The sequence below is a fragment of the Pleurodeles waltl genome, chromosome 2_1, assembly GCF_031143425.1.
Source record: "Pleurodeles waltl isolate 20211129_DDA chromosome 2_1, aPleWal1.hap1.20221129, whole genome shotgun sequence".
Classification (NCBI taxonomy): domain Eukaryota; kingdom Metazoa; phylum Chordata; class Amphibia; order Caudata; family Salamandridae; genus Pleurodeles; species Pleurodeles waltl.
In genome coordinates this window covers 860,806,079-860,825,317 of record NC_090438.1, presented here as the reverse complement: position 1 = coordinate 860,825,317, position 19,239 = coordinate 860,806,079, and the positions used below count along the sequence as shown (strand labels likewise).

The following is a 19,239-nucleotide window of genomic DNA, read 5'->3' as shown; positions in this document are numbered from 1 at the left end:
GGACCAACGAATACATGTTGGTGTCATGCATTAGAATATACTTAGACTCAGGAAAGAGGTGGAGATGTGGAATTACTGTTGCGAAAAGCAGATGCAGCGTGGATAGGTAGAATACAGAGTGTACCAGTTCTTATGAAACATATACACAGTACGTTGCTATGTAGGGGGTCAGCTTTACAATGCTCCTTGCACATATAAATGCTTTGATACCGCCATTGGTTTCTCTTTTTAATTTGATTCACACTGACAATTATATTTTTATTTTATTTTTTTCAGTTGTTAGGCCCTGACCAGTGACATGGAACTCCAAATAATGACTAGGCCTTATCATTAATGACTTTTCATAATGAGAAGGTTTGGCATATTTCCATTTTATGGCACATGGTGATTCTTAGACTTGTGACTATCTTTTCTCACTAGAATGGTGTGACCCATAGAAACATCCATTGAGTATTGACTGTTAGAAACTAATGCTAATTAAATTGAAATTTTCTTGATACTTTTTGTTAGATACACTGCTGGACTACTAAATGACTAACCTCTTTATTTGCCATATCCCTCCTAAACATCATTTAACATTACAAAACTTGATGGATATTAGCTAATTCAAGATGGCTGATGCATGACTTCTAAAGGTTTGACTGAATTTATACAAATGCATACTTGTGCTCTTGTTATCTTTGTTTGTCCAAGATGGATTGCCTATCATAAATAAGTGATGATGTACTTTTTCAGGAACCATGTGACCTATGTACTTAATTTAGGTGTCAAAACATAGTTTGTGGGGGTCAAGTAGTCTTATGGAGACAGAAAATAACACCTCAGAGCAACCCTTCCACCATTTTCCAAAATAATAATGTTTTTAATCTTTTTATCTATACACCAAACAATATTTAAGATCTGAATATGAAAACAATTAATGCTTATCAATCGTGTTTCAGACACATTTCATAGTTCACTTTATATATTTATTTCGACAATCGCTTGTGGAACATTTGCAGAATGGTGAACATCTGAGAAGAGCATATCAACAAAGACATCTTTTTTTAGCACAGGCTTTGCAAGTACATGTACGTGCAAGTTCTGTTGGTAGAGGCTTTTGAAATTTTGTAGGTTTAGCTCCCAATCAATATATTCCCAACAAAATTCAAACAGATCTTTCTCTACATATGCATGATCCAAAACATTTATACAAGTAGAACACTCTTTTAATGTATCCACGCACAGAATATGACAAAGGTGGAAGGTCACTAAGTGGGATTGATCTCTTGAACTCACTTTACCTAAGATCGTCAAATGTGTGACAGTCAGAACCCATTTTCCACGCACACACACAAAGTATTTTTCTACATCTTTAAAGTCACAATCTTGTTCTGTCTCAGCGAACCCTTTTAGAAACTTCACAGGTTCAGCAGTTAAAGCTCCAAGCTTTGTTCCAATTTTGCTCAAACGTTCTCACCCATAGGAATATGTGCCTTAATAAGACCACTAGGCATCTCTGGGTCAGGTTTCTTGTACAGAATATGAAGTAGGATTAAGGCCCTCATTTTGAGATTGGCGGTAAATGGCGCCTCCCGCTCTTGCGACAGCCGGCAAAAGACCGTCACTGTGGCTAACATCTATCCGCCAAATTATGACCACAGCCGGATTTCCGCCACAAGAAGGGCAGAAATTCAGCTGTGGCAATACTGGCGGATGGTGTTAAGGTAGCACCAGCAGCGCTACCCTAGTAGACCACCACCAGCCATATTATGACTAATAATACGGCCTGGCGGTATTCTGCTGGTGTGCACTACTGGCCGTTGCCGAAGCCCGTCCCATCCCCTGCCGGAAGACCCCCTCGATGCAGGTGAGCTGGGTTTCCGACACGGGAGGGGGTTGTGAGGGTGTTGTGAGTGTGTGTGGGGGGGTTTGCATGAATGTGTGAGTGTGCGTGAATGTGAATGTGTGTGTAGTGTTGTTTGCCTGTGTGTGTGCATGTGTGAAAATGCGTGTATGAATGGAAATGTGAATACGTGTCTGTGTGTCAGTGTGAATGTGGTATGGATGTGTGGGGGTTTATGGGGGTTGGGAGATTGGAAGGGGGGAACGTGGATAGAGGGGGAGTGGGGAGCATCTGGGGATTGTTGTGGGGGTGGGTGGGCCTCCTACCAGTGACAGGGAAGGAATTCCCTGTCACTGGTAGGGCCTACCTCCATGGATTTCATGGTGTTACGAATGCCACGAAAACCATGGCGGTAGGCAGGGTCAAAATGCCATCGGCGGGACATTAGCAGGCGTCAGGCTGGGGATTGTTATCTCCGGCCCGGCAGCTGCTACCACCATGGCGGTCGGTGTAGTATATTGGGGGGTTGGCTTCAGCCAACCCGCCAATGTCATAATGTGGCGGTATGTACGGCCAGACTGTTGGCGGTACTACCACCACATTATCACAGACCGCCGGGGTCATAATGACCCCCTAAGTGTCTTTTCTTGCCTTTTCTATAACATATGCATAAATCTGACAACCCTTGACTTGTGAACTTTTCAACAAATCTAAGAAGAACAATAGTAACATCTGTGTCATTTCTCAGAACAATGACTCAATTGGAACCATTTTGAACAGCCCATTCAATATGTAGCACAACACAAAGGTCAGCTTCCTCCACTTTTCTGTTAAATTCTTGAACCACATGCCCCGTACCTTTTGAATCTATCATTGCAGGCACCAACTCCTCATTGACAATCATTCCACTTGCAATAATTGGAAATTGATTGTTCACTGAAGCATCATCAATGTTTTGGTGAGTTAACATCTCCAAGTTTATCTTGTTCGATGTTGATGACCAGAATATATCAAGTTGCACAGGTATAGATGTCAAATTTTAGATGCAGGGAAGGTCAATTATTCTACTTGTAGACGTTTGTCTGATTCTCTCACATTCTTTAACAGGCAGTTCAGGATAACTGTCAAAGACAATGTGCAGTTCTTGAAGGTGCACATTGACTTTGATATCTGTAGAACAGTCTGAATGACCTCTCCAAAATTTTGCATGGATGAAATCTTGATCATGCACAATTGTGACATACAGTCCACAACAACAGCAGTTTTCAATGAGGACACCTTTTCAAATCGAAATTCTTCATGTGAAAGTTTTTTTCGAGCTCTGGTATGAGTTTGTGCTTCACTTGTTTGGTTTCAGAATATCCATCAAAACATTTTTTTGTTGGAAGAAGAACATGCAACAGAATATCCTTATAAATGTACCCCTTTCTTCTGCTACATCCATCTCTCTATGTGCTTGCGAAAGTTGTTTTTGTAACCAGTTTTGTGGTGGCTGGTTAGATGAAACTCTTACTGTGGCAATTAAAGTGTGGAGGTTTAGCTTTAGTGATTATGTCAAACAGAATTTTCTCTTTCAACACAAATCTCTCCTGCTTCAGTTCTGCGTATTGTTTAGATCCATGTTCCAGGATATGTAGTAGACATGTCTTTATATTGTTATCCACATATTGTTTGGTCACCAAGATGTGTACTCGCACAGGCTCAGTAATTTCAAAGAGGTTTCATTGCTGCTGCATGAAATGAAGAAGGCTGTCAACATGTTTATTATAATGTTCCCCTTTCTTTCTCACAAGTTCAATGATCCATTAAATTTGAATTTGTTATCTTTCTGAAACCATTGCAAATAGAAAGGATTTCATGGTAAACTTGCTGCCATTAAGCAACATATTCACTTTTATGTGTCTGACCAACAGTTTCTTAGGAGCTTTCTTGTGATCTCTGGATTGTCCATTGCAGTTTCATATCTGGGGCCACAGCACTGAACCGACTCTCTCTGAACTTCATAACAAAATATCTTTGGATTAATTTTCTGTAGAGGTATGGCTTTTCCACCTGCAGATTCTTCACTCTTTCCAAATACCAAAATATATATATGGTACTTTATGCACTCAAATTCACAAAATACAGTAATCACTAACTCCAGTCTTCATGTGCAGCTCCCAATCACCTTCCTGATCGGCATGTACCATGTTTTTCACTAGAGCTATCATCTGTAAAACATTTCTCCAATACCTGCAAAGTTATGAATTTTCTTCACATTCTTAGACAAACTCAACACACTTAATTTTCAGTTTTTCTGATTTTGAACTCAGTGTATTGAACATTACCTGGCTTTGCATTATGTCATTTGAATGAAATGCACCCTGTGCCTTGTTCGCTCCTGAGATGAGATATGCAAAACCTAATTGTCATTCTTGTTCCAGAAAGCATTCCAATGCAATGTTTCTATAGCTTCAGATACGATGAGCATACCTTGTAACTAATGAACATAATGAGTTACACTCATTACTGACTGTTTTGCTTCCAATGATTTCAGAGTCAATAAGTGTATATGCCACACCCACTGAGATATCTTCCTGCACAATGCAATGCAACTTTTGTCTTATGGGAAATGCCCATCATTAGATAAAGATCATCAAATTCTACTGGATTGCTCAGACAAATGTAAGCTATAATACAGAAAACAACTTCATTTCAGAAATTTGGCAGGATAGATTGGTCTTCAAGCTGAGCACGCACATTTTGGAATTTTTTAGAGCTGTGTATACTGTTGCATAGGTTGTGATCAGAGATTGTAGTACTGGTAAAAACCCGACCTTCTTCAGTGGGATGGTATTCTGGGAGATCAGAGCATGAATTCCAGCCCATGGATGAACTGACGTTTCTTCAACCTTCAGTCCGCACTGGAGAAGCAATACCATAAATTCACTTAAATCAACTCTGTGGACCGAAGCATCAGGTAGAAAAAGATCCATGTCCTCAGCCACTTTTAAACTTAGACTGGGATGTGTTGACAGCTTATAGTGATTTTGCACATGCTGGCAAGGTAGTAGAGCTATAATTTTTAAGCTTTGTTTATTTATGCCTACAGTTGATACAGCTTGTTTTCCAGCAGCTACTTCACTGGTGCAGTCTTGAAAAAACACAATGGCAGTATCATGTGTACTGGATGTTCCAGACAAAGAAGAGATGTCTTCAAAAACAAAATTATCAAGAATAGCAATTGTAAATCCTTTCCTGGTAAAGTGACTTGGAAGTTGTGTGCTGTCAGATTCACAAGATTTTACATCATGGACTTCTAACAAGTTCCTCCTCCGAACTATGTCATTATACCTTGTTGTACACCAGTCCTATTCATTGAAGTGATTAGCTATCTACTTCTACACTTGTCATAGATAGCTCGGGCAGTCACCATGTGTAGCGGAGTTTTCTTTTTGCAGTGATGTAATTCATAAAACATGATTTGGAAAAGAAAGTACATTTGTAAAGCATAAGCCTGACGGTTCATGGGATTATCTTCAAATTCTTCGTTTATACCTTCAAAACCATCATCAATGTTGTCGGATTCTGTTCCAAACTCAAGAACTTTAGTTTGAAACAATTTGGCTATGCTGATATTAAACAATGATGTAAACAATATTAAGCTCGTTGACCCCGATGATTTGTGGAGCTATGGGGCATCACAACATTGTCATTAAGTCAAAGATCTAAATCCTTTAGGAAATTTCTTTAAATGGTTCCTGCTGCTTTTAATGCATCCTGTGATCTTATTTCAGCAGCAAGAACTTCAGGAGCCAAATCAGCTGAGAACACCATAATTGGCTCATTCTTTTTTTGACAAAAACAAATTCTGTCATTGTACATTTTGACCAGACAATCTTAATTTCATTATTATGGATCAGTACAGTTTCATTAATATTGCCCATTATTTCTCTGATCTCACTGAGTATGAACCCGCAGCCAGCACTCAAGAGTAGCTTTAAAACTTTGGGACATATTTATTCTCTGTTTGCGCCGAATTTGCATTAGACATGACTAGTGTCAAAATATGGGAGTTTGAAAAAATTTTTGGATGCTTGAACCTACCGTGGTCAATGAAATGCAAGGTAAGCATTCCCATCCAAAGAAATGGTGCTAACCCCATTGCCCTATATTTATCCACCTGTGCTAAAATGACGTACAGATGGGAGGAGGGGCCAAAAAATGGTGCAAAGCTTGCTTTGCACCATTATTTTAAACCTGGGTCAGACCAGGCGTTAGGGGACCTGTGGACCCATTTCCATGGTAAAACACCATGGAATGGTTCCACAGGTGCCCTCCCTGAGCCTCAGAAACACCCCCACCCACACCAGAGGGACACCAGAGGATGTGGGACCCCATCCCAGGTAAGTAGGATAAGTATTAGTAAGTATTATTATTTGTTTTTTTAAGTGCCATTGATGGCCCTGACTTGGGGCCCCTGGCATGGCACAGGGTACAATGGCCATGCCCAGGGGACACTTGTACCCTGTGCTGGCCATTGGGTTGGTGGGCATGACTCCTGTCTGTCCAAAGACAGGAGTCACATTTTTGGAGGCTGTGCACCAGGACATGGCAATAGTCTGGTTAGAGGCATTTATGTTGCCTCTAACCAGGCTAGGGTCATTTTCTGATGCACAACCCCCTCCTTCCTTAATGCCACCCCACCTGGCTAGCGTCCTACTAACACGCTAGCCCAGGTTTAGCGCCGGTTCGCGGCATTCAATAAATAAGCCACCCAGCTGGCGTTTTTAAATTATGCAAGCCGGTGCTAAACTTTTTGCCGCAAAACTGCGTTAGCGCAGTTTTGCGGCACGAAGTATAAATCAGGGCCATCATTTGCTTCAGAAGAGTGCAAACTTAACTGAAGGCTGGCGGTTACATTGCTGCTGGGAGCTCTTTGTCCATTCATATTTTTGAATGTATTTGTGAATGGAGTTCTGGTGAGCGTACAAATCTGCTGTAAAAACATTCACTTGCTGCTTAGATCAGCTAGTTGACTGAAAACGTCAGCTTGGAAGAAACTTGGAAACATGTTTGCCCTTTGGGACTCACATACTCTGCACTTTGTTCTTTCGTCAATCTCTTTGCCCTTGTTCTGGCTAAACCACAGATAACACAATATAGATCATTGCCTTTCTGATCAGATGTTGGAGGTGAACGAGGGGTAGCCACCGATCTTCTAAATGGATGGGCATTGAGCTTGGTTGTCATCATTTTCTCAGAAGATTCACTGGCTTCTGCTATTTTTTTACAACTTTTTTCCACGCTTTTTTTCAATTTTATACAACTTGTAGCATTTATTGTAACAATGATAAAATATTTGCTTTTCTTCACCCATCAGTTTAAATCCTTTGTCAACATTGTTTTGCCATATTTCTGCAGCATCTCAACACTCCTCTGTCCAGCCGCAGTTGATGTTAGCTTCTCTTTCTGATTAATTTGGCATATGACACATTTTTCTTTGTTGAAGGAGCCCTCAGGTTTTGCAGTTAGCAACACTGTGCCAGGATGTAAAGATCCTATGCTAACACCTGCTTCACTCATGTATACAAATTTCAACCAACAGAAAACCTGAAACAAAAACAATATTAAAATAAGTTACCAATATGAAGGCTAAAACATATAATTATAGACCCGCATTTTGGAAAATTGCAAAAGGGTTGCTCTGAGGAGTTATTTTCTGTCTCTATGAGACTACGTGACGTCCAAACCTATATTTTGACACCAAAATGAAGTATACATGTCTCACGATTCCTGGTATTATTAGATCATCACCGCAACACATCTGCCATTTTTAAAAATGTTGCCTAGAAAAATTGGTTTAGCAATGTCTACCCAAGCTAAATTACTTCTCTAATGATACAAAAACACAAATAAAAAATGAAAATCTCTGAACAACAATGTTTTTACGGAGGTATATCAAGAGCCAAGACTAAAAGCTCCCTTTCTAGTTATTGGGGTCTTATTATTCTCTATGTATATATTAATTTAAAAGTTTTACATGTACCTTAGTGCAATACACTTTTAGAAAGTGGGCATTTTCCTGCTTAAAGATTCTGTGCCTCAGCCTGTCCGCTGAATACACATCTGGGTCAGACTCACAGTTGGGCTGTTTGTAAATTCACTCTAGACAGTCACACAAAAGGAGCTGAGGTGTGTCCTGCATATCCTGATGGGTCTTCCTGGGCTAAAGTGGAGGGAGGAGCTGACTGACACTTGCACCTGAATAGGGATGTGCCTGCCCTGACACAAAGCAGTCTCCAACCCCCTTGGGTGTGTCTTGGGCCAGGACAGAAAGAGGCAGGTTCGTGTGCACTACAAAGGCATTCCTTCGATGTCTGTCTACTTCAAAAGGCAGAAATGAGTATAAGTATTGGACTGCTGATGCTACAACTTCAGAACACTTCTGGACTGAGGACATTCTGCCAAGAAGAAGAGTTGGAAGCTGTAGGAGGAAATGCCACTCTACCTGTTGCTTTGCTGGGCTGGCCTGCTGCTTACTGTTTCTGTCCTGGTAGTGAAAGGACTGGACGTGGCTTTCTACATTCTACTTTCGAAGGTTTTCTACGGGCTTGAACAGAGCTTGCCTCCTGTTGTGGAGTCTCAGGGACATCAAAGACTTCATCTGCCAGTGCCTGGGCTCTTCTGCTGAGAATCCTGACTTGCCAAACGGTGCCAAATACAGTCTCAGTGCCCTTGGAAGTGGAAGCTGCTGACCTGAAGTAAAATCCACACACCAAGGCCATTGCAGCAGAACAATTGATGCAGCGCCTGCACCGTGGCTTAAAAACTGATGCAGCGCCTGTCTCTCGGCTGCGAACTCGACAGATCGCCTGCTTTAGCGTGGATCCATCGTTGCCGTGCATGTGGATTTTCCACGCATCATCCCTGGATGTCCTTTTCTTCCTCTACACTGCACTGCAGTAAGGAATTGACGCATGCCAGCCCGGTGGGAAAAGAATCCACCCAGCGCCCAACCAGTGGTAAAAGAATCGAAGCCCATAAACCTGGCGGGAAAAGAATCATGCATTGCCTGTCCAGAGGGGAAATAATCACTGCGCTGCTTCCTTTTCTGATGCATCACCTCCTTTGCGGCCCGCATCATCTTTGTTTTGATGCATCCAAGGTACTGTGTGGTATAAGGGTACAAACAATGATTCTTCAAGATTAAGACTCTTTTACACCTTTAAAAACTGTTCACTTTATTTGTGTATGTTGGATTTTTGTCGTTTTGTTCTTGTTTTGTTCAGATAAATATTGGCTATTTTTCTAAACTTGTACTGTGTACTTTTCTGGTGTTTTCACTGTGTTATTGTGAGTGTGTACAAATACTTTACACATTGTCTCTGAGATAAACCTGACTACTTGTGCCAGGCTACCAAGGCAGTGATCATGGGTTATCTTAGGAGTGTGACTCCTTTACCCAGACTAAAGTGAGTGTCCGTACTTGGACAGGGTGTAAACTGACTGCCAACTAGAGACCCCTTTTCTAACATCTTGGATGTTTTGCATTATGTTGCCTCATGAGACCACTCTTATTAGGGGACATTCAGTCCATTCGTGTTTATAAATTGCATGTATGGCTTTCTTTCTATGATGCCTTAAGTTACATCTATATGTCTGATTTTCATGAGCCTGGCCTTTGAGACTTTTAGGCTATTTTGATTGACAAACATATATAAATCAGGTGGTTTGTTGCTGGGATATCCTATGTTCGGATTTGGATTAATATGACCCTAAAAACCATGTGACATTTTGGATAAACATTTCTATATGAATTAATGACAAATTTAAGATGGCGCACTATTGTTGTAAGCCGTTCCCACACATATAGATGCATAAAAAGGTAGACCGACTCAAAATTGTGCTCAAATTAAAAGCCAAGATTGCTCTCTTTCACAAGATTGCTCTCTTTCACAAGAAGCATGTCAGTTTACTAACAAAAGGATTGATTGTGCGTATTTAAAACATTGGTATCTTGTTTGTTTATATTTTTGGATTGTACATCAAAGACTTTATAGGGTTGATTATTGTACCCCATAAATCATATCATGTTGCTCAACATCTGTGTGCCCCTCAGCTTCTTTGGCTGTCACCCAGGCCCTCAGTGCCTTTTGCTGCTCCTCCTTCTTGGATGAGCTCTTAATGGGACAGGCAAAACCTTGCAGAATTGCTTCAACTGAGCCACTGTGCAGCTCTTCACTTTCTCTATGTCAAAAGCAACTCCAGCTGATGCATCTCCAGACTGAGACATGATGACGATTTTTTAAAAAGTGAAAAGTTCCAAAGGCAAAAAAACAAGTTCCCACAAGTTTAAAAAAAGAAGTCAATCAAGGGATCAGCAAGAAGTAGAACAAAAAGAAATCCCAAAGAGAAAAGCAACAGTCACAAGACAAGAAATATGTGGTCACGTAGTGGTCTGAACTCAAAACAGTAGTGTACACTTAATCACTGTATGTCAAGTACAAATACAAGTCCAATCCCAACCGCTAATCACCAATGTTAGAAATGGGGTCTTTGGTTGGCAGTCAGGTTACCCCCTGTCCAAGCAAGAACCCTCACTCTAGTCAGGCTAAAAGAGAATCACACTCAGCTAACCCCCAATCACCAGCTTGGTAGCTTGGCACGAGCAGTAGGCTTACCTTCAGAGTGCTAGGTGTAAAATATTTGTACCAACACACTCAGTAACTTAATGAAAACACTACAAAATGACACAACACAGGTTTAGAAAAATAAAATATATTTATCTAAACAAAACAAGACCAAAACGACAAAAATCCACAATACACAAGTCAAGTTATCAGTGAAAAAGCAAAAAGAGTCGTCATGTAGTTTCAAACACAATGCTACAACTGTTAGCATGTAAATGTACCTGGGTGCATCAAACATAACCCTGCATGGGCGAGTGTGCGTCAAAAAGGGCTTGCGATGCATCGATTTCACTCATGAGTGAAACCTTGCGTCGTTTCTCCTTCAGACGAGTCGGCGTGCGTGGTTTCTTCTCTCCACAGGAGAGCGATGCGTGGATTCGGTCCGCACTCTCGGGTCCAGGCAGGCCTTGTGTCATTTTTGCATACCCAGCAATGGTTGCATCAGAAATTCAGCCGCACGATGATCCAAAAACCACGCAGCACGAGTTGTGATTTCACCTGCCTCCGTCAGCAATGCTGCACGTCGTTTCTCCAGCCACGGGCGTCAATTTTTCAGTTACGCTGCAGGCGAGCATCGATTTTCAGCTACGAAGCCGGCAGCGCGTCGATTTTTCAGCCGCAGATCGGAGTCGTGCCGATCTTTTCCCCGCACGGCAGTCGCTGGGTGGATTTCTAACTCTTGGCCTGCCAGCTTCTTCTTTCAGCGTCCCAGGATCAAGCCCTTGGAGAGTTGTTCACAAGAAGGATGGCACACAAAGTCCAGTCTTTGTCCTCTAGCACAGGCAGAAGTAGCAACTGCAGGATAGCTTCACAAAGCACAGTCACAGGCAGGGCAGCTCTTCTTCCTCAGCTCTTCTCCAGGCAGAGGTTCCTCTTTGTTTCCAGGAGTGTTCTAAAGTCTGTGGTCCTCCCCTCCCTCCTAGCACAAATGGCTGATCAGGATATGCAGGCTACACCCCAGCTCCCATTGTGTCACTGTTAGTGAGAGGTGTAACCAGCCCAACTGTCAAACTGACCCTGACAGGCAATCCACAAACAGGAATAATCGCAGAAATGGTTTAAGCAAGAAAATGCTCACTTTCTAAAAGTGGCATTTTCAAACACCCAGTCTTAAAATCAACTTTACTAAAAGATGCATTTTTAAATTGTGAGCTCAGAGACCCCAAACTCCACATGCCTATCCGCTCCCAAAGGGAATCTACACTTTAATCAGATTTAAAGGTAGCCCCCATGTTAACCTGAGAGAGGGACAGGCTTTGCAACATTGAAAAACAAATTTAGCAATATTTCACTGTCAGGACATATAAAACACATGACTATGGCCCTCATTCTGACCTTGGCGGGCGGCGGAGGCCGCCCGCCAAAGTCCCGCCGTCAGGTTACCGTTCCGCGGTCGAAAGACCGCGGCGGTAATTCTGACTTTCCCGCTGGGCTGGCGGGCGGTCGCCTTCAGACCGCCCGCCAGCCCAGCGGGAAAGAGGCTTCCACGATGAAGCCGGCTCGGAATCGAGCCGGCGGAGTGGAAGCTGTGCGACGGGTGCAGTTGCACCCGTCGCGTATTTCACTGTCTGCGCAGCAGACAGTGAAATACATGTAGGGGCCCTCTTACGGGGGCCCCTGCAATGCCCATGCCAGTGGCATGGGCACTGCAGGGGCCCCCAGGGGCCCCGCGACCCCCCCCTACCGCCATCCGGATCCCGGCGGTCGGACCGCCGGGATCTGGATGGCGGTAGGGGGGGTCGGAATCCCCTCGGCGGCGCAGCAAGCTGCGCCGCCTTGGAGGATTCAATGGGGCGGCGGTACACTGGCGGGAGCCCGCCAGTGGTGCCGGTCCGACCGCGGCTTTACCGCCGCGGTCGGAATCCCCATTGGAGCACCGCCGGCCTGTCGGCGGTGCTCCCGCGGTCCTCCGCCCTGGCGGTCTTTGACCGCCAGGGTCAGAATGACCGCCTATATGTCCTACCTTAACCATACACTGCACCCTGCCCTTGGAGCTACCTAGGGCCTACCTTAGGGGTGCCTTACATGTAAGAAAATGGAAGGTTTAGGCCTGGCAAGTGGGTACACTTCCCAGGTCGAATTTACAGTTTCAAACTGCACACACAGACACTGTAGTGGCAGGTCTGAGCCATGTTTACAGAGCTACTAATGTGGGTGGCACAACCAGTGCTGCAGTCCAACTAGTAGCATTTGATTTACAAGCCCTGGGCACCTCTAGTGCACTGTACTAGGGACTTACTAGTAAATCAAATAGGCCAATCATGGATGAACCAATTACATACACATTTTGTATAGGAGCACTTGCACTTTAGCACTGGTTAGCAGTGGTAAAGTGTCCAGAGTAACAAAAACAGCAAAAAACAGAGTCCAGCACACATCAACAAACTGGGAAACAGAGGCAAAAAGTTAAGGGAGACCATGCTGAGGATGAAAAGTCTAATGGGGGGAACAGAAAAGAAATCTGGCATGTTATGACATTTATGTGAAGATGGGCACACATGACTGAAAAGATGGCTCAGTGAGAAACAACGGACCATATTTAGAGTTTGATGGACAGGACACTCCATGAAAACATAGCTTATGTTTATGATATATTACAAATGAATTATAGTCAGCTGAACTGGAAATAAGGTGGACAGAATATATGCTAAGTTTTAACAGAGTACCATCGCACCAAACTCTAAATAAGATACCTACCCACTTCCGTCAAACCACTTTACCAGTCATTCATGAGTTTAAATCCTTGCAGGGCAAACTCCGCACTTCACCCTACTGTTACTAAAACAATACAATATACAAAAATACATTGCACAATGGTAACAACAGATGTTTACAGTGCTGAGAAACGGCATAAGCTGCAGTTGCAGACACGGTGGTAAAGCTTTAATGCCAGAAAAAAAAACGTATCCTGGGAACATTACGAAAAGCTAGAGCGTCCCGTTTGTTTCAACCCGTAATGATTTTTAAAGGGGCAAGAAACACCCTGCTTAAAATGTGTTCCTGATAAAAACTCTTGCTTTTTACATCAAAATATAATTCTGTCTCACTGTGATGTTTTTAGCCGGAAATCTTTATTGCTACCTGTTTTACAGAACTAGTCCTGTGCCACTTGAGTGTGGAAAGTGAGCCACCAAGTGACCAGAGATGGCATACCTGTGCATTCAAAGTGTCTATGGAGTGCAGTCCGAGACCTGCACAATGACATTGAAAGTCATATATACTAAAAGACGTATATCAAGTTCACATGCATTAAGCAGAACGTCGCAGATGAACGTATTTGAAGATAGTTGCTGCCAAAATAAGAGGCAAACCGTATATCGTGAAGTCTAACTAGGCATTTTGTTGTCATAGAAACCATCTTAAATGATAGCCAAACAATTCCCAGCCAGGTCTGCAGCGAACCGTAAACTATATATCGAAAAGAAAAACAGTAATAAGGCTGTCTTAACAAAATGCATCCATTCAATTAAATTGCCCTCCAATTCCAAAGGACCACAGGGCAAATCATGAATAATTGTGATTAATACAAATTTCGCACATTTTCACTGGCACCATTATCCACGAATACAGACGAATTATCTACGCATTGTTTGTGCCCAGTTGCTGGCGTATGCCTTTGCTCGGCATTTGCCTGTAAACATGAATTGCTGCACCTCAGTGTTTTTGAAAGCATGCCACAGATGGTGTTTGGCTGAGGTACGGCATGGCGACGCAGCAGGACTATTAAACAGGCCTTACTCTGGGGGAAACGAGGCGGGTTGTCGTTGACGTCGGTCAGTGTAATGTTCACGGTTGTGGTGCCGGATAATCCCCCCATCTGGCCGCCCATGTCCTTGGCCTGGATGACCACTTGGTACTCTTCCCTGTTCTCCCGGCTCATATCGGTCAAAGCGGTTTTGATTATGCCTGCGGAGGGGAAGAAAAGAACATACTATAATACCAGAGTTTAAATATGGATTATTGTGAGAAATACGGCCCATATGTAAATCCAGAACAAGCAGAACGGAAGGTGTATTTATAAGCCTTTCAGTCCTGAAACGACCGAATCTCATTACCAAAAAGGCAAAGTAGAATGTTTTATCATTTGTCTTTAGTGTGTGCATTTACGATATTAATCCGCGTGCCCTTTCCGAAAACGAGTAGCACAAAGCCTTGCCAGTCAGTGCTGTAATTTTCAGCCAAGGCTTTTTGCGACGCTCTAACATTCACTAAGAAAACCTATTGTAGGGGCATATTTATGAAAAGTGGTGCTGCACCTAGTGCAGGGCCACTTTTCGTGCGCCCCCTTAGTGCCCCCCACTATCGCCACAAGGTGTTTGCCGTATTTAATATACGGTGCACCACGGCAGTAGTTAGGGAACTAGCGTCAGCATTTTTGACGCGAGTTCGCCGCTTTGCAAGATTAGCGTAAAATTTTTTAACGCTAATTCTGCAAAGCACCCAGAGGCCCATTGTAACCAATGGTAGCTTCCTTTTAATGCCTGCTCAAAGCAGGCATTAAAAGTGCAGAAAAAAATAACACAAAAAGAATTTCAGAGAGGCCGATTTAAGAAAAGTGGCGGTGCAACTAGTGTAGCGCCACTCTCCTTGCACCCCTTAGTACCCACTACCGCCATCATGTGTGCGCCGTATTTAAAATAAGAACTTCTAAAGTCTAAATCAAGCCAGTTAAGATATCTATCTATGTATATAGATATATGTATATATATATATATATGTATATATATATATATAGATATATCTATATACATATGGGTAATGTGTTTGTGCTGTAAGCACCAAAATCTGTATGTTATTCCTTAAATACTCAGAATAGGTGCTGTTTATCACGTCAGATACATCTCAAACCTGCATTAAATACCCCCTATCCCTCCAGGGCACTAGTAATCAGGCTTCGGTATCCCTTTCAGGGCCAGCTTTAGTGCAGATGACGCCCTGTGCAACAGTCTTTTTTGCTGCCCGCCACCCCATGACCACCTCTTCGGATTCCTTCACTACCACCTGCTAAACGTGCCCCTCATTTCTCTATACCCCCCCTTCACATACATTCATTTGTTTTAAAGCACTTGTAAAAGCTGGTTTTACTAATCCACTCAGCTATCCACAGATAATATAGTTCTGTTCTCTACAGCAGGTATATTAACCTCTATGCTACTTTATGGAGAGTCTAAGCTGCCCTTAGACATAATACCGATCTCTCTCCCTAGCATGAACATTAATCACAAGCAGTATGTTGACATTTTAATGGTTTCCTAAAGGCTGGACGCACAGGAACTTTTCAGCAGGTGCTTTTAAATCACAAGTTTCTAATGTATTGCTAAATACAGCACCTCCCTAAGGGCAGCGCCCCCCAATTCAAGTCAGCACCCGATGCAACCGCACCACTCAAACTGCCCTAAAGCCAGCCCTGATCCCTATTATCATGAGAGAATTGTTTTTTTTAAAGTAACAAAAATGACAAGCCAGATTATGCCTCTTATGTATCCAGAGCTGTGTGACCTCTCCTACATCAAACAATCCAAAGCAAAGGTATATAAATCGGAGTTTATTTCTCATAAAATAGCAAGTTCATAATATGGATGGAGCGCAATTGCTTACTGTAGTTTTCTATAACTAACTTGCTGTGTGCCTTGGTTTTGAAGGATTCCAGGTCTTTTTTCCTTGGTTGGCTGAGTGCTTCCTTTCCGAGTCCTTGCTTAAGACTTCGCAGAAGAGATTATGTTCTCATGGACCAATGTGGGTTAACTGGTTGTGTTACCAGGACTTAAGCATGATTTCCGGCTGACCACGAAGAACTACAGGCCATATACATCAACCAAGTTCAATGTAGTCGGAGGTTCAGACCTGGTAGGAGGTTTTACCATGGGAATTAGGGCCTTATTTATACTTTTTGGTGCAAAACTGCACTAAGGCAGTTTTGCCCCAAAAAGTTTTGCACCGGCTTACATCATTTTTTAGCACCAGCTGGGCACCATATTTATGGAATGGTGCAAGTCGGTGCAAAGGGAAGGCTAGCTTAAAAACAAATGACGCTAGGCAGTTTTGAGTCAAAATAAATGATTCTGACCAGATTAGCATCATTTTTTGACGCTAAGGGGCATATTTATACTCTGTTTGCACTGAATTAGCGTAATTGTTTTTAACTCTAATTCAGTGCAAAACTAACTCCATATTTATACTTTGGTGCTAGACCCGTCTAGCACCAAATTTATGGAGTTAAAGTCATTTTTTGGAAGTGGAAACCTACCTTGCCTTAATGAGATGCAAGGTAGGCGTTCCTGTGCAAAAAAATGACTCTATGGCCTTAACACCATATTTATACTCCCATGTAAAAATGGTGCAAGGGAGGGAGGAGGGGTCAAAAAATGGGGCAAAGCTTGCTTTGCCCCATTTTTTAAGACGTGGGTCAGGGCAGGTGTTAGGGGACCGGTGGCCCTATTTCCATGGTGGAACACCATGGAATAAGCCCAGACGTGCCCTCTCTAGGTCCTAGGGGCACCCCCACCCACACTAGAGGGACTGCGAGGATGGGGGACCCCATCCCAGGTAAGTACAGGTAAGTGCATTATATTTTTTAAAGTGCCATAGGGGGCCCTGAAATGGGTCCCCATACATGGCACAGGGTGCAATGGCCATGCCCAGGGGACCCCTGTCCTCTGTGCTGGCCACTGGGGTGGTGGGCATGACTCCTGCCTTTTCTAAGGCAGGAGTCATGTGGCATGGTAAGTTTAGCACCATAAAATGACGCTAATCTGGTTAGAGTCATTTTTTTTTACTCTAACCTGCCTAAAGCCATTTTTTGGTGCTAAACCCTCTTCTTCTATACTGCCAGTCCCACCGACTAAAGTATTTTTTTGTAACTCTAGCCTACCCTTTGCACCGGCTTGCACCATTCCATAAATATGGTGCCCGGCTGGTGCACAGAAATGGTGCAAGCCGGTGCTAAACTTTTTGCTGCAAAACTGAGTTAGTCCAGTTTTGCAGCAAAAAGTATAAATAAGGGCCGATATTTTCTAAGTTTGCGCCACTTTTGTGTCATAAAATGACGTTAATGTGGTGCAAAAAAAGTTTAAATCAGGGCCTTGGTGCTAGATGGGTCTAGCACCAAAGTATAAATATGGAGTTAGTTTTGCACCGAATTAGAGTAAAAAAAAATGACATTAATTCGATGCAAACAGAGTATAAATATGCCGCAGAGTATAAATATGCCCCTAAATGTGGCGTTAAGGCCATAGAGTCATTTTTTGCACGGGAACGCCTACCTTGCATCTCATTAAGGCAAAGTAGGTCTCCACTTTCAAAAAATGACTTTAACTCCATAAATTTGGTGCTAGAGGGGTCTAGCACCAAAGTATAAATATGGAGTTAGTTTTGCACCGAATTAGAGTAAAAAAAAATGACACTAATTTGGTGCAAACAGAGTATAAATATGCCCCTTAGTTTCAAAAGTAAAAGTCAAAATCCTTCAACAGGGCAAGAAAACGTCTCAGCTTTAACACTGTTGGAGGACAAAACCTGCCCAACTGATACACCCAAGGTGCGCTCTCACTGGGCTAAAGAAACAGGGTTACCTCACTCAAAGTTTCTCTGCAGTAGCAACATTATTTCAATTGGACCTGTGTGAAGTAGGCCACATACCAAATCACCCAGGCCCAGCTGAAACAGTAGAGACCGATGATTTGTTATGTTGGTAACTTAAATCAGGTTTCACCATTTGTCGTTTTGTCCTGATTCTCCTTAAGCTATGACTTTAGTTTTGATAGTGTTTGTCTTAATCAAGTAGAGGATTGTACACTGGCACCAATCAGAATACCTTCATAAAAACATACCAGCCAAGGAGAAAATCACAAGTAATATTTTAAATCCTAAAAGTGACCAAATCCAAAAAACAAGCCAAAGATTTTTCTACTTTGTACCAAAGTAACAGAAGTTACTTCCTGAAGACATAAAAAAATGTCATAAGGTACTCAAGATGCACCTGCTAAAGCAGCCTATACCAAGGGCCTGAAAATGTTTATAAAATCCCTTCTCCCTCATCTTGGTGTTGTTTAGCAAATATTCTCTGGTTACTCCATCACCTTTGGTTGTGTCGCTGCTCAATAAGTAATTAATTAATAACTAACATAAATAAAACCATCTAAATATTGGAAAGACATTTTAAGTTTTTTATTGTTACCCAGCAATAAATCTATATACAATCCCTTCTCAAACTTCACTGCCATAGCAGTATTAGAGAAAGTGGGGATGGATTTAGCCTCAGCATTATACGTTTCTCTGCACCACTCTGACAATCGTGATATCAACCCTGGTGTACATATACGTTAGTAGTGCACAGAAAGACAATATCAACAATGGGCTTAGTATGAACATCTAAAGAGGATTAATCACAAGCAAGCAATCTCTGAGTGATTTTGGGTCAGATTTAGTTTCAATTTTTATAAACACCCTGTGCTACTTTGGGAAATATTCAGAATTGAAATTACAAGGCAGACTCCTTGCTCCTTCTGCCTTCACTTACCAATACCTTTCACGGGTTCTATTGGACTCTCAATACTTATTTCTGTATTTTAAAAAAAATTATGAGGGCCAATCTCCCATATACATTCCTTTGTTGCAATGCTTCCCCATTTCTTCTTTAGGTAATTGCCTCTATTACACTGTCACCCTTACTGCAAGCCTTAACCATATACCTTATTTCTTAGCAGGGAAACCTCCTCTATTACTCCCTCTAGTGTTTTTATT

General features: G+C 42.4%; 1 protein-coding gene across 1 annotated transcript in view; it reads right to left on the bottom strand.

The window, feature by feature from the left end:
- Positions 1–19,239, bottom strand: part of LOC138269465 (cadherin-9-like) — a 783,906-nt gene that overhangs the window by 131,825 nt on the left and 632,842 nt on the right. The window contains exon 5 of the mRNA XM_069218797.1: positions 14,236–14,403. Within this exon, the coding sequence (XP_069074898.1) occupies positions 14,236–14,403 (168 nt within the window). The remainder of the gene's footprint in view (positions 1–14,235; positions 14,404–19,239) is intronic.